General features: G+C 41.1%; 1 protein-coding gene across 4 annotated transcripts in view; it reads right to left on the reverse strand.

Moving 5' to 3' along the window:
• The window catches only part of AUTS2 (activator of transcription and developmental regulator AUTS2), an 839,198-nt gene that overhangs the window by 440,356 nt on the left and 382,605 nt on the right, over positions 1–16,237 (reverse strand). For all 4 annotated transcript variants that reach the window (XM_064166624.1, XM_064166623.1, XM_064166622.1 and 1 more), the window contains 2 exons: positions 11,589–11,690; positions 3,420–3,455 (listed from right to left, as the gene is read on the reverse strand). In XM_064166624.1, coding sequence (XP_064022694.1) covers positions 3,420–3,455; positions 11,589–11,690 — 138 coding nt within the window. The remainder of the gene's footprint in view (positions 1–3,419; positions 3,456–11,588; positions 11,691–16,237) is intronic.

Raw genomic sequence — 16,237 nt, forward strand, 5'->3', positions numbered from 1 at the left:
GCAACAATGAAAATGGCTTTTTAACACAATGTATGGAACAGTAGCACTTGTGAAAGAAACAGATGATGTTATCTCCAACTGAAAAAAGACTCATAGAACTCTTCAAGTTTACATCTTTAACACCTGTTGAATGGTTACTCACACACAGCCCATTTTGCTGAACACCCAAAAGCAGAAAGTCTGTTTAATCAGTGTCAGTTGTGACCACCCTGGCTAGGTACCAGTTAACCTGAATCACCTGATGGAGATTCCCAACTCTTTCCACTGACTTCATAGCAAAGGGGAGCTGTGAAAGCAGGCCATGTGAATGCACCTTCCAAAGCATGGGCAGCTTTCATTTACCTACTACTTCTCACAAAGCACTAAGGCAGACACAGGAAGAGTCCAGCCTCCAGCTTTGTAATTCAGAAATCTACCAGCAAAAGCATAAAACTAGGTAAGATTTCAGCCTTCACCACTTCTCCTGGAAGTATCTCACTATTTAGCAGCATGGAACTCTCATACAGAGAGTAGAAAAATGACTTTGTTTTACTGGGAAGTGTCAGGTTTATAAACATGTCCTTAAGCACTCAGTGACCTCAGGAGGCTCTCAATAGAACAAAAGGATCCAAAAGTGAATTTTTCCTGTAGCACACACAGCATCCACAAACACTGCAGACACATCATCCATCACCCAGCAAAGTAGAGTGTCTGGCACAACCATGTTTTTTAAAGAAGATTCCAAGTCTCCATCACATGGAGATAGGTACACGCTAGGTAACATGGTCTAAAGACACAAAGATTCCATCAATACTTGCATTTAAACAGCAAAATATAAGCTACTTAATCCATACTTCAGCGTTCATTCACTTCTGAATAAGACCTGCATCCATCTGTGTTTCTGCTTTCTGTGGCAGATGTGCTCAGGCAGTGAATCTACTGACAGTCCATTTTAACTTACCTGCTGCTCTCGCTTTCTTTGGTGCACCACACAAGGTAATATCTTCAAGTCCAAAGTACAATATATACTGATCAATAATTTCCACAGGCAAAGGCTTTATTAGTGTCTATTAAACTAAAAGCTATTTTTGTTTTATCTGAGAGCAACAACCCTTGTTTTGATGTTCTGAGCTAACACTAAACACAAAAACTAACAGTCTTTTCTAGTTAAAGGCTTTGGAAAAAAGAAGTCAGTGTAAGTGCATATGCTCTTGCACTTTGATAATACAACAATTATATTTATCAGAAACACATGTTAATTGGATCATTCTGGAGCATTTTTCTCATTGTCTGGTACCACAAAACACATCTGGGATTTATTTGTCCTGTGTAAGTTAATAAGGGTACGGACTTCTTAAAAACAATAAGTATGGTAACCCTGAAAACAATTTCCCAAAGTAAAAAGGGAGGAAAAAAAAACCCCTCCACATTTTATCCAAGTCTGTGTAAGTGTAAAAATGGCTGAAAGACAGAAAGCAAAAGACATTTTCCATCTACTCTGTACTAGTGAAGAAAGAAAAAGGGAGTTAAAGAAACCTTATTAGTGCGACTGTATGTAAGAAACAGTGCAGTTAAATGTATCACATTAACAGAACTGAATAGGGGATGTCTCCTCCACCTACACAGATCCAAATTAGTATCATTTCAAGTTCCAATACATTGGCACAAGAATATGTCAAAGCTTCTTCTTGCTACTAAATCCCTCACATGGGAGAAGCAGAAAATTTCAAGCTTTTTCCCCCGAGCATAGGGGATGTTGACACCTTCCAGATCTTCACTTTACTGGACCAACCCACAGGCAGCATGGTGCAAAGGAAGAGCAGATGGTTTTTTCTTCTGTTACCTCTGCTTCCTTAAGATGAAGCTGAACATTGTTCTTAAACCATACATATTCAGCTCTTGCTATAAGGAGAACAAGGCTTATTTATGAAGCCCTCTATCCCATATCACATTTATCCCATTTCTAAGCATGCCTATACACATTCCAATGATTTGAAGTGTCCAAAGAAAAGTAATTTGCTCTGAACTATGAAAAATTTCAGTCTTAATGCAAAATAAAAGTTGAGCAATTTGATGTTTTTTTCACCCCTTTGCCCCCTCCTTCTTAAAACCACAAAAAACAAGGGAAATGCTGAAAAAAGGAAAGCAGTTTCACACTGCTTCACAACTTACCTTGCAATCATCTGAGTGTTGGTTTAATTACAGAAAAAACTACCACAGGTTCTTTTCATACCTTACCACTGGCACAAGTACAAACATTCAGTGTGTGCAGAAATTCAATGCAAACCCAGCAGGACACAAGATTTCTCCAGGTATTAAACAGTTTTTTGTGCTTGCATTTTACACTTTACATGTGAGGTCACATGTACACAGTTTAATCCTGTAAGTTTCTTGCAGGATCACAGACCTCTGTGATAAAAGATTAATTTCACCATCTACTAATGGAAGAAAATTACTCTCTGAGAATCTGACAAGAGAGCAATAAAGTTTTTTCCATCATATGATCAAATAATATGTGGTTTTGCTTACCCCAGAGTTTGATGAAGAGATAGAAGCAGGCTTTCATTAGTCTGTTAACTACTGAGAAGAAAGTCTCACTGCAGTTTACCTACCTGTTTTTAGACATAGATAATGGTCTTTTTCTCACACAGATATTATAAAGGCATAGAAGATGTGATTGGAGAATAGAGAATAGAGAGTATAGGAGTAATTTCAACACAAATCTTGGAGGAAAATCAACAGTGTTTTGGATTAGCCGGAAAACATTTTTTACTCCCAAAATTATCTGTGGAAGTAAAAGGTATCTTGATGAACAGGTGCATAAACAGACAGAAAGGCAGAGACTGTTAAATCAATAAATGGGCATGCAAATAACAATATAAGACTGATCAATTATCAAACCAGTTGGGGCTTGATTCTCTTCTCATGACATAAAATGCACATCTAGCATAAAAACAGTTACAGCTATGTTTTCCAAGATCATCTGTTACACATAGGGCTTTTAGCCAACAGGTAGAAATCACTGTGTCATCTTCTCTGGACTATGGTACACAGGAGATGAGACAAGATTGCAGTAATGGGCTCTGTGACATCTATAGATCAATGAGAATTGGTACAAGGGGAAATCAAGATCCTCCTGTCTTAGACTGGAGAGTTGAGAAGACCAAGGTTCATTTTATTTGCTATAACTGTGTAAAGGAAATGCTGCTGAAATCTGTGTAGTAATTAGTATGACACCTGATTGGTTCAAGAATACACTGACTGTCTGGAATATTACTGACAACACACTTGTGGGGGAAGAAATAGGAAAAAGCTAAGTTAACCTATTGGGCAGACTGAGATGGGTTATTTACTCTTGTCTCCATATAGTAAGGCACCTTGGTTCAGGAGTAATGCTATGCTGTTCAGAGGCACATGTGTTAAAGTCGAGATACACTTACAAAGTAGCCTGTTCCCAAGCTGGAAGGAGCTGAGCTCTGCAATAAAACACAAAGACAAAGTGAAAAGTCAGTGACGGTTTTTAACACGTTCCAATCCACATAGCTCATTACCAGCCCTTTCCAAGCTTTTCATCACTACATCACAGCACCAATGTGCTGCCCCTTGTCATCTGCTACTGAAACAAACACGGTGTTGCTTAATTTTTCTCTTTACATCTCTCAACGACTCTGAGATGGTAACGTGCTATTTACTGAATTCCAAGCTTCCGCGGTGGACGTAATTGCCAATTTATTTGACAGGCAGCTGGGTAATGAATTAATGATGGCATTTCGCCCTGCACTGAGACTAAACAGACACTCATCAACCAGCCTCCCTGACATGCTGACATTCAATGCCCTGGACTCCAGCTACTCAGCTTTATGGCCACAAAGGGGCAGGCAGGAGGGGATAAAGAAAAGAAAAAACAACAAACCAACAAAACCAAACCACAAAAACTAGACCGGCTTCAAAACAGAAAGCCCGGTGGGTTTGGATGACTTTTTCAGTGTATGACCTGTTTGCCAATTTATTCCCAAAAGGCCTTGGTTAGTACACACACAGTGCTTTTCTAAAATGAGACATTTTGTAAACATAATTAGTAGTCTGAAATGTAAAGAACGGGTGGGCACGGAGAAGCCGCTTCGCCAAATGTGCCTTTTCCTGGAGACTGCAGTCGCTATAATTCCCCATTTGGATGTCCACATTCTTTGACAAACCAAGGATTTAAAAAGGAAAAAAAATAAAACAACCAACCAAACAACAAATAACTGTGCTGTGAGACAGATTTCAAAGCTCAAACCCATAACGATAATTAAAATTAATACTACTACCATGGAATATAATCAAAAGGTTTAAATGCTTAAAAAAAGGCATCATGAAATTCAGTTTAAGTGGGCCACAATCACGTCTACATTTACAGGAATTAAGGAGATAAAGGGGTTTGTTTCATTAGTTTTTCATCTAAGCAATGGGGATTACACAGCAGGTTCTCTTAGAGACACGGTGAGAGACCTAAACATCTCGCTCCTAATCCAGGTCACTGGCTGTTACATTAAAGGGTGAACAACTCCCAGTGCTAGAGCCCTATCACCTGAAACACTTCAAACCAGGCTAGGCAATACACAAGGAAGCAAAATAGAGGATAATTCTCTAGTGAGCAGTGGGTAGTTCAGATGACCAGTCTTTAACTCCTGTTTCTCTTCAATTGCTGTTTCAGTTCCTTAGCACAATCTCACCTTTGGTAATGACATAGCTCAGTGATTGCTAGGACCTGTACAGGGCCCCCAGCCAGCTCGGGCAAACCACTGGAAAGAGGCAGAACTTGCAATCCCTGCCCTGAGATCCCATTGCAGGGAACCCCACCAGCAAACTCTCTCTATTTCTGATCAGTGCAGCACTGACATTAAAGAAAAGAAACCCCACAAAGGGTTTGTGGAATCTTTTTACTGAAGTCAGCATGGCAGAAATCGAGTGTGCCAAGAAATTTAACAACAAAAGTCACCACAAACCACCAGCACATTACTGCGTGTGCACCAAAGAACTATCAAAAAGAGAGGTTGAGAGGGTACATATATAGAGGGGAAGGCCTTCTCATTTAAGGTATTAGAAATTAAAGAGGCAGCAAGAGGAAATCACTCTGGCAGTCATAATGGTACCAATATTATAAAATCAAACAACTGTGTTGAGACATCATCTGTGAACAAATAAAGCTGCTACAGGAATTTGGATGGTGTGTGGTTCATGGTCCCTAACTCACTCCATCTTAGGTGTTGCAGCCACGAAAGGCCTCCAGATCTTCAGACTGCAGATGTGCTTACCACCATGCAAAGGGACTCACAAACAAATTCCTAAGCCTTTCTGGCCTTATTCTTGTTACTCTGGGACTCCCTCTACCACCACTGCCCACAGCAAGATCCATCTGGTCCCAATGACAATGCCCCTCTGTGGTGCACATTTGGTAACACATGGCCATGATGTCTCTGGGCTCAGCCTGACTGCTCTGCTTCCCTCGACCTGACCATGCCCATGCAGCTGGGAGTACCCACTACAGCCCCAGCAATCACACAGCCCAGCTACTGTATCCAGCTAGCAAGTCCATTCCATGGGCCAAGTACGCTGGTTCTGGGAACCGCTGCAGCCCTGCAACACCACTTGGAGAGTGCATTTCAGCACACTGGTTTAGTGTCTAATGCATTTGCTTTCCTGATAAAACAACTTATCTACTGCCATTCGTTTTACTCATTCTGCTTCCTGCTTCATGTAATTCAAATTCTTTTAATTAAACTGGAGATTTACTCACAAAGTACAACATGTGCAATCATTACTTGTGCTTTTGTTTAAGCCATGTATAGATGCCAATAGAGTCCCAATCTTTCACTCACAGTTTTTAAAACTTACTTTACAGGCTGAGAGCTCCAAAGTTTGCATTCTGCATCTGTGTGCAATTTTTGTCTGCTTTTTATTCCAAGTTTTTGAAAGATCAAGTACCAAAACAAAACAATAAAGGAAGAAAAAAAAAAAAAAAGAATAAGCAAGCAAAAGATTTCCCACTGAGTATTTCCATTCCTTCAAAAGCAATGCTGCAATGGCTATGGGAGGACAGTCGAAACATAGCAGTCAAATGACTTTCACTGAAAAGAAACAACTGTGCATTTTCAGGGCCTTAGAGTTTGCTGGATGGAAACAGAGCCCTTCACACATTGCATGCTGCATATGGATAGTACAGTTTGCAAACTCTTTTTAATTGAAGGAAGACTGTGTTGCACATGCATGAATGACTACGTCAGCTGTGCTGTGAACCGTGTGTTGACAGAGCGCATAGGCTGAAGCAAGGGCTATGCAAGAAGACAGCTTCTCACCTCTTTTTGATAACTCCCAATAGCGAAAGGATCCTACCACCCAGTGCCCAGCCTTGGTACCAACTGGTGAATGTGATACTGTATATGCAGCATCTTTACAAGCCCATGCTGAGTCGTGATCCTGCACTGGATGGTTCTACATCTCTTATATAAAGTGTGCCTATAATAGAGGTAATGGTTTCACTTTCCCAAACCCTTTGCAACATTTGACATCAGATACACTATTTGATATTCACACAACCACCAGCACAAGCCCACCAGTAAAATGCAAGTCACTTGCTTGAAATTAACAGGGGGTTGGGTTTGTTATTTTACTTCTGCCTTTTTTTTTATCTTGTCTTTTTTTTTTCCTTTCTTTTTTTCTTAAAAAGAAGAACTTTTGGCCCAGGAGCAAAAATGTAGTCACCCTCCTGTAAGCAGTAGTTTATTGTGTACCAAAGAAAATTACATCCTTGAGGTCTTGGAAGGCACAGTTATACCCATTTTGCATATATATTGGGCATTACTTGGGGAAGCTGGGTGGGGAGAAAGCCTGTGTTGTACATATTTGTTCTGGCTATTGTTTATGTAGGTCTGACTGACTGAAGGAACAGTGGGTATCATTTCAATTTCTGATGTCAACATCAAATTACTTATTTAATTTCATGCCTGGCGAAGCATTGTATAGCTACACGCAGAATCATTTCACTTCATTTGTTATGCTGTGTTTTCTTGGCGATTGGCTTGCCTTCCAACTGACAGCTTTAATTACGACATGAATTTGATTGCACTGCCGAGGAATTAACATAATGCAACAAAGCATTTAAGCATCCAACCTTAGACACACAAACACACACATACACACCCTCGCGTACACACACACACACACAAAGAAGCAGCCACTGCAGTCGATCAGCTTCTGGCACACAAACACACACAGAGCTTTGCTGGTGTTATTCCACTTTAGATGCAGCCAAGATTACTGGGGGATATTTTGGAGAAGGAAAAGTGCGAAGGATTTCAGAGCACATAACCCAAAGACTGCTCCTCAATTTGTCTTTCTTCGGGTTCAATAAGCAGGTGGGAGGAAAGGGAGACAGAGAATTGAAAGTATCCCATATCTGAAGCCAAAACTGTGAGCTGTCCACAGGATCACACTACTGGGGATAGACACCTTTCCTCCCTGGGGCAGACAGCAACAGACCTGGTGAGCAAGGCACTCAGGACTTATTCTCCACTGATACCACACCATAAACTATACTGAAGAGTGAAGTACACAATGCAGCAGGAGCACACAGCTTCAAAGCACTGCCGATGGGAAGTATTCTTGAAAGAGTGTGTCAGCTTTCATTAGACCTCAAGATGAGATTTTTAAGGTAGGGGGCAAATGGAAAGATTGCTGTCCCACTCCTTGTTCAAGAATTTAAACAGTGTTCCATACAGAACTATGCCAACTCTATCTCCTGGCTTGTGACCCCTTGTTCAGCAAAAGCAAGAAAAGTCAAGGCAGTCCACACTTCTCTTGTGTGGCAAGAATGGAAGACCTGTGCTGCCTCCCCAGTTGATGACCACATCTGTCACCTCCTCAATGAAAGCCTGAAACCAACACCAGAAGCAGCTGAGAGTGGGGCAGGGCCAAGGCAGCTCATCAACTCTGCAGCCGTGAAATGGTGAGTTTAGTTCATTGTGCAGACCTCAGACTTTTACCAGGACTAGCCATGACTTTACAGCTGAGTGTGAGCTTCAGTTCTGGAGTAGATCAGAAATGCACCATGAATCAGGGGTTGTTCTGCTTTTCATTAGCAAAGAAGTGGCCGAACTCCTGAATACTCTGTGTGTTTACCATGCAGGTTAGCTGTAATCCTCACATTTTCCTCCTGGCTGCTTCGTAAAACATGGCTAAAAAAAAGTACCCCAAGCATTTCAAAGTGGAAGACTCAATTAAAAATAAGTATATACAGAAAGATAAGGAAAACCAGTTGACTGAGCTCCAAGCTGAAGAAAAGAGAAAGCTCTGCCATCTTGTCTCCAAGCGAAATCTCAACAAAATGAATTCTACTACTGGCAAGATTTTGATGAGATTAAACTGACTACAGCACCCTATATAGGAGGAGCAGCTCTCCAATTTCTCTTTTAGGCCCCTGGAGCTACCTCTGCCCATAAAGGAAAAAGCAAGTTGTCATTCAAAAAAAAAAAAAAAAAAAAAAACAACAAAAAAAACCCAAACCCAAACCAACAAACCACTTTATAGTGGAGAAAGGCAGAGAGAAATGGGTTTATGGAATTCAAAAGGGGAGGTGCAGCAGGGCACTGTCAAATGCTTGCAGTGGAGCATTCGAGCAGTCATTATTATCCCTAATCTAGCAGAGGTCAAGTTCTCTGCTAATTATGTTCTCTCAGAGGAGCATCTGCATGTGTGTACACGTGTGTGAGATGAGGACAAAGAAAGGAGTTGATGGAAATCAGTCTCACTGCATTGCCTCTGACAAGGACATAGGATATTCCTCTTCCTGCTGTCTGATGCTATTTCAAGCCTCATTATGAAAAAAGTCTCCTGTTTAACACGGTCTTTTCATTGAATTATCCTCTTTTCATTTTTGACCACCTCTTTCACGAATGCAGCAAATTACCTGCTTGGATCTCATTAGCCTGGAAAGGAGTCATCCCTTGTAAACACACTTTGCATCAATCTGTGTTACCCAAGGACTGTAGGTACAGTTACAATATGTGGAGCTGAAAGCTATCTGACAGGAGAGGGAATGAAGCCACTGACATGTCAGTTTGCAACTGGATATTCATTATACTATCTCTCTCGTTCTGCATCTGTCACTGAGCTATCACTTAAGCTGCACATTAAAGCTCGTGGAGATAACATTTCTGTTCCAACAGCTTACTTACAACTAGAGATTTGAAAATTGATCACCCACCTCGAGTATATGCACTTCATTCATTATACATATTTCCATACAGTAGCCACCCTTAATCCTGCATTGCTCTCAGGCTACATCAGCAGAAATCTGTTATATTTCGTGTCCAAAATTTGCTTTCTAACCTCAGGGTTAATCTGCCTAAAATATTTCATATTTTTGTCCTACCATTTGGTGATTGCACAACTTTTTGTATATTCCTCCTAAAAAAAGAGTTGTCAAACCAGAAAAAGATCTTCAGGGAAAACTTATTCTTCTGTATTTTTTTCTGGTAACTGGTAGCTATCATTAGACAACTCACTCCTTTAAAAGATATTAATCAAAACAACCTTACTGAGCTCTTGATACAACTTTGTGCACTAGAAGATAGCTCAAGGTGGGCTCATCCATAACTGAGAGTATCACCACCACTCTGTAAGGCCTTGCCCTGTAAAAACATGGGGTGCTTTGGGGTAGAGACATGCAGCACTGTATTGGCTTTCTGAACTGAGAGTCTGGAAGAGGACACCACACACTCAGGTAAGATAAGAGTTACCTTGAGAACTAGCAACACCAGACCAGAGAGACATAAGCATAAAGGAACTTTCTTATTAAGTAAAACATATATTACTTATAACTTTTTGTAATACGTATTTTCACATTTTAGGTTCATTTTGAACAACCTCTGAATCCCTATGCCTTCTCTCAGGATTACTATGGAAGTTGAATTTGCTCTCCCTTTCCTTCTAATTCACCACAGAGCTAAGACAAAGTCTTTTAAAAACATCAGAGAACAACTATTTGAATGGTGGAAGGGGAACGAGGGCTCTGCTGTTACTGCCAGGTCTAACACTGCACTACTGTGAGCTGCTGGGAAGCTCAAACAAGCCTGAGAGGTCTCCACTCAGTGCCCTGCAAGGAAGTGACAAGACCAAATTAAAACCATGTTTATAAGGAACTGTGAATTGTTTTGCTGGAAGGTGCTGGGCAATTGTCAAGTTCACTGCAGGGACTTCTCAGCTTCCATAGGGTCAGAACAAGCTAGGATGGCAAGGGTGACAGGCTGACAGTCAGCTGCCATCCACTGCCTTCTGTACAGAGCATTTCCTTGCTATCTCCTCTGGTTTCACACTCCTCTTTCTAAGATTCCTTATAGCCCTGACACTGACCTCACCTGACAGCTATGAAGGGAAGACTCTGAAGTGTCTAGCTGAACGTATCCATCAAGGTTGGCTCTGGGGGAAGGAATGAGCCATTAAAATAACATGACAAAGGGACGATGAAAGAGTGCTATAGATTTCACCTCTTCACAGGGCACAAGAAAAAGCCCAAGCCACCCCGGGTGGCTGTTCAGTGATATGCACAACTGCTAAAAATTGCTAAACAAAACTCGTTAGCTGTGCGCCTTCAGGCTTAGATTTGCACAAGGAAATGTCCCCTTTACAAAGGTATTTCTTTTCATGTCTGCTCAATTTGGTTTATTGGATTGGCCTACAGAGGACACCATCTGGTATCTGTCATCCAAATCTGCATGGACATGCTATTGATAAAATCCCCATTTCCAAAATGTGGGTTATTTAAAAGTAGGGGCAGATTGCTGGCTGATAGGAATTGGTCTGACTGATGTAGCTATCCATGCTTTTACCAGCAAAGGATCTGACCTACAAAATTCCCAATTTGCATACTCTTTTGGGACAGAGCTGTCTTTATATTCTCATGTAGCACAGAGGACCCAGAGCCATGAATAAAACACTCAAGGATTGCGATGGTACACATAATAAATAATAATCCAATTGCAGGAACAGAAAGATCTCTGCAGCCATTCCCATGTCAGAATAACTCATGTGTGTCATTCAGTGAACAGTCAGCATTCTCCAACAGAGAAAAACATGCTTCGCAGAGCTGCCATCTTTAGTATCTTCCATAGCAGTTTAGGTAGAGCAATAAAGGCAGAGTTGATGCTATTGTTGGCCATGTTACAGCTATTCATTATATATAAATTAGCCAAGGCTCTCTAGAGGCTCTAATACTTATCATAAAGACAGTATATGGCCCAAAGAAATACATTCTCTTCCTTTCCCACTTGGGTTCAAAGAGACCATCTCACTTCTCAGCTATGTAGGGCATTTTAACTTCATTAAATGGCCTTCAAATAATTCAAACTGCAAGAGTTTTCACACAGACATACACCATATCAGGCATTAACAGGTTTACTGAATTGGGGCAGAACACCTAAGTGACCTCTTCCTCTCCCAACCCCCCAGAAGGGAAGGGGATGTTAGCAAGAAAAGTTCCCAGAAACTAAACCCTCTTATGACTTAGACCCCTCAGAAAACTGCAGCAGAGGCTAATCAGAGCAGTATTTGGCTGCAGGAGCTTTACTTACGTCACTGAGTCTTTCCCGAGAGCTGCTTCGATGGAAACCTTTCGACTCCCCACTGGCGCTTTCACTGTCACTGTCTCGGCAACTGTTTTGACCTGGCTTGAGCTGTAGGAAAGAGAGAAAACAAAGAGAGCAAGAGTTTAAGCCTGGCTCAGGTAAATCCTCTTGTCTACTGTTCTTCTTTAACCCTATCCTACATCCAAACAAAGCAATGTTTATGTGGTGCTTGTGGCACTGCCACGGTGCAGCCTGGGCAACAAGGCAGCATCTTCTTCTGGTGAAAGGCCTGGAACACAAACCCTATGAGGAGAGGCTGAAGGAGGTGGGGTTGTTTAGCCTGGAGAAGCAAAGGCTCGGGGGGGATCTCATTGCTGTCTACAACTACCTGAATGCAGGTTGTAACCAAGTGGGGGTTGGTCTCTTCTGCCAGGCAACCAGCAGTAGAACAAGGGGACACAGTCTCAAGTTCTGCTGGGGGAGGTGTAGGTTGGATGTTAGGAGGAAGTTCTTCACAGAGAGAGTGATTTGCCATTGGAATGGGCTGCCCAAGGAGGTGGTGGAGTCACCGTCCCTGGAGGTGTTCAAGAAAAGACTGGATGAGGCATTTAGTGCCATGGTCTAGATGACTGGATAGGGCTGGGTGCTAGGTTGGACTGGATGATCTTGGAGGTCTCTTATAACCTGGTTGATTCTATGATTCAAGAGACCATTAACGCAGACAGCAAAGCAAAGCAAGCTGCTGTGCATTACAGCTCATGTGCAGGCTCAGAGCCTGCAGGAAACCACAGTTATGAAGACCTTCATTTTGAGAACCTTTAAATTTCTCAAGTTATTTATGCCATAGATGCAGTTATTAAAGTTAAGATCACGTTGAAGCACGTGCAGAACCAATCCCTCCCTCATTACACTGTAAGATCTTGGAGGATCTAAGATCAATGGAAATCTCCCCAGGGGAAGGAGGCCTTTTGCTGGACTAACCCCTAACAACATTGCCTGGCACTATAAAAAATTCTTGACTAACCTCAATGTTCATAAAACAGCATGATCTGCTTAATAGGTATCAGATTGTTCTTTTGCCATTTCAAACCAACTTTAATGAACTTTACTGGCATTGTCATAAATAAAAAACACCAAAAAATATTACAAACTACATTTTCAATACAGTTGAGAACACATCTGCTTTCTCTTAGGCTGTGCTTTCTGCAGGTCGACATGTTACAAAAGCAGTGTACTGAAGGTCTTTTACAGCCTAAATGATTGTTAGGTTCACCATACACACGTAATACACACAGTTCCATAGAGATCTATGCAGCACAAGGAAGGTCTGAACTACACCCACTGCAATGCTGAGAAGGTATATAGTTGGTTTTGCCTATTTGTTCCTCTATTTGGCTTGGATGCATTAGAATGTTGTTTTAGCCTTGTTGATGCTTTGTTTGAACTACCTTCCTGTGAAGGCTGGTTATTCCTGAGGTTAATACCAGCAAAGAGCCAGTTTCTGAAATGTAGATTTAAAATCACTTCAATAAATCCAGCAGCAGAAGTAAATAGAGAAAAAAACCCCCAAACTTGTGGAGGTATCTAATGAAGTTTTTCATGAGGCACCTACTGCACTTCACAACGTTCATATAACAATATATAACTATATAATTCCTCCTCATTCTAATTATTAATATTCATAGCAATTTCCATTTACTGTACATGGATAAAAACACTCATTCCCATTTCATGACTGGAGACCAGAAGTTCCTTCTCTATGAATTCTCTCCATCAACTTTTTTTCCTCCCCTTTCCCCTATGCCTTCTCTTTTTTCACAAGTTGTCCCCAAAACATGTTGTGCAAGCGCACGGAAAAACTCACATACACTCTCTTTTACATGTGCACAGAAACAGGACCATTTTGCTCTATTTCCCAGCTGTACACACTGCTTACCCACCTACACTGGCTTTCTCTCCCAGGTTCACCAAAACAGTGTGCAAAGCATCCTCATCCCAGTGGTGATCATAAATTTCTCCTTACTGCTGCAAGAGCAAAACCCATCCCTAGGTTTGGTCTGTGTGTGCTGCTTCACCTTCATCCCTAATTCCCCTCCTTAGGAAAAGGTAGCTTTGGGTGCTCTCTGTTAGTCAAAAGGAAGGAGCAAGTACATAAAACTACAGGCTCAGATGTGCAATTGAGTTGCAATGCATGAGCACAACCGCAAAAAAAATGGCACAAGTGTACTCTCAGCTCCAAGAAAATGTAACATAAGAGCTAGAGCTATTTGTCAAACACTTACAATTTAATAAATAAAAGAACTATTCCACAGCTCAGCCAGAAAACCTCAAGTAAAAAGATATTTTATTTCAAATGGAATGGTTTATCAGTCAGATCTAATAGATCTAGGTAGCATTTTTTGGAAGCAGAGAGGAGAATAACAAATTCAAGAAGTATTATACTTCATATATAACTCACAGATCTTATCCAGGACCACTGTGTACTGTAATTTTATGGTCCCAGGTTTAAAATTCATCTACCCAAAGGAAAATGGATCAAGTTTCCCTGACTCAGTCTTTTGTCAACATCCGCCTGATGATGGAAAAACTCATACAATAATTGGGGCCTGAAGACTTTTTTCCAGTCTCAAATTTTATTTTAGAACCTCAATTTATTTTGTACACAATTCTCACACATTAGTTTCTTTCTAACTAATCATAATGACTCATTTTATATTACTTCTTCACTGCAAACTCCAGCTATTTACAGACAAGAAGGAAAACTCAGCAGGTGTCATTTTTCTAGGCACAATTTACAAGGAACAAGAGAATATGACCAAGATATCTGAGCCTGAAACTCTGTAGGAACAAAGTGAACTGTATATGCTAGAGAGTGAACTCAGAACTAAGTCCAATTTATGATTTATAAGCTTTCCATATTTCCCTTTAAATTTTTTTCAACTTGAGTTTCTCCATGTGCCAGACTCTTGAGGGTTTACATTTTATTCCAAAATCCACCAATCTGTGTTACATTAGAAAAAAAAAAGGCATGGAAATGTGCCCATTGTCTTCTTTTAAGAAACTAAAAGTTCCACACAAACACACATGGAACACTGCATGTGGATAGGCAATGGTTCATTTCCATCTACTTGCACAGATTCAACCACTTAAAACAACACTGAAATAATGGAGCGCTGCTCAAAAAGGTCTGCAAGTAAAAGATTGGATCTTTAATTACATTGCACACTTTTGATGCATTGCTCCAGGGCACAAGGGAACCCTAAAAACAGTTTCCCCTTGGAAAATGCAATTGTCTTCCTTGGGGAACACTTCCAAATGCCACACTGACAACTCTTATTCTTGTATAATTCTTCTCAGGGTCCCCCATGTGAAAAGCAAAAGGCAGCATGCATCTCCCGTGTTGCCTACTGAAGTCTCTCACTGAGGAGTCTCCTGCATTAACACAGGCACTACTCTTCCAATCCATACTGACCAAGGAAAGAAGCAGGGTCTGCAAAAAGTGGCTTGGATGTCACACTTTCCATGCTCTAGTGGATAGAGAATCTTCCCTCCCATTATTGAAATCTGTCAGACCAGCTCAGACAGCTTGGAAGTAGGATAAAGCTCTATTTACAGCAAAGCTAAATTTACAAGCATATATACACAATGTATTTACAAGTATTAACAATTATATACAATTTAGAAATAATATGTGAATGCAAATTCCCTCCTGGACAAAGAAACTGTCCAGAAGGGACTCAAAGCCATCCTTTCTCTCACCCTCTCTTTCCCAGACAAACCCCAAAACAACCAGCAAACTCATTTTGTTACCTTGAAGTGTTAGTCAGGATTAGTGAAAGAGTTTAGAGAGAAGAGATCCAATTCTTAGGAGTGAAAAAGGTAAAAAGGGGACAAATTGCTTGTACTTTGGCTTTTTATCCCGTTCAGCAAACCAATGGATGATACAGATATTATAACTATTTTTTTTTTTTACAACTAATGATCTAATTTTTCTCATTAAAATAGTCCAATTAGCCTCGAACCAGTACAGATGTACAGTGGGGGTCAACTTATCCACGTAGGGATTCACCCATGGGGTCTAACAAAGAAGAAATGCAGAAGTTCTCATACCTGAAAGCACAGATCTCTAAAAGCAATGAGTGTGTCTGACTCATACAAAACTCGCACAGTCTCAAGTCCTCCCCTTTTACTCTGCTCTTGTCAAGCTCCACCTGGAGTATTGTGTACAGTTCTGGAGCCCCCAACACAAAAAGGACATAGAACTGTTAGAGCAAGTCCAGAGGAGGGCCATGAAGATGATCAGAGGGCTGCAACAGCTCTGCTATGAGGATAGGCTACAAGAGTTGGGGTTCTTCAGCCTGGAGAAGAGAAGGCTTCAAGGAGACCATAGAGTAGCCTGTCAGTATCTGAAAGGGAACTACAGGAAGGCTGAGGAGGAACTATTTACAAGGTCTTGTAATGATAGGACAAAGTGTAATAGGTTTAAACTGGCAGAGGGGAGATTCAAACTACATGTTAGGAAAGGGTTCTTTACAGTGAAGGTGGTGAGACACTGGAACAGGTTACCTAGGGAAGTTGTGGATGCTCCCTCTCTGGAGGTGTTCAAGGGCAGGTTAGTGAGCAACCTGTTCTAGTGAGAGGTGTCCCTGCCTATG

The sequence above is a fragment of the Pogoniulus pusillus genome, chromosome 27, assembly GCF_015220805.1.
Source record: "Pogoniulus pusillus isolate bPogPus1 chromosome 27, bPogPus1.pri, whole genome shotgun sequence".
NCBI classification, from domain to species: Eukaryota; Metazoa; Chordata; class Aves; order Piciformes; family Lybiidae; genus Pogoniulus; species Pogoniulus pusillus.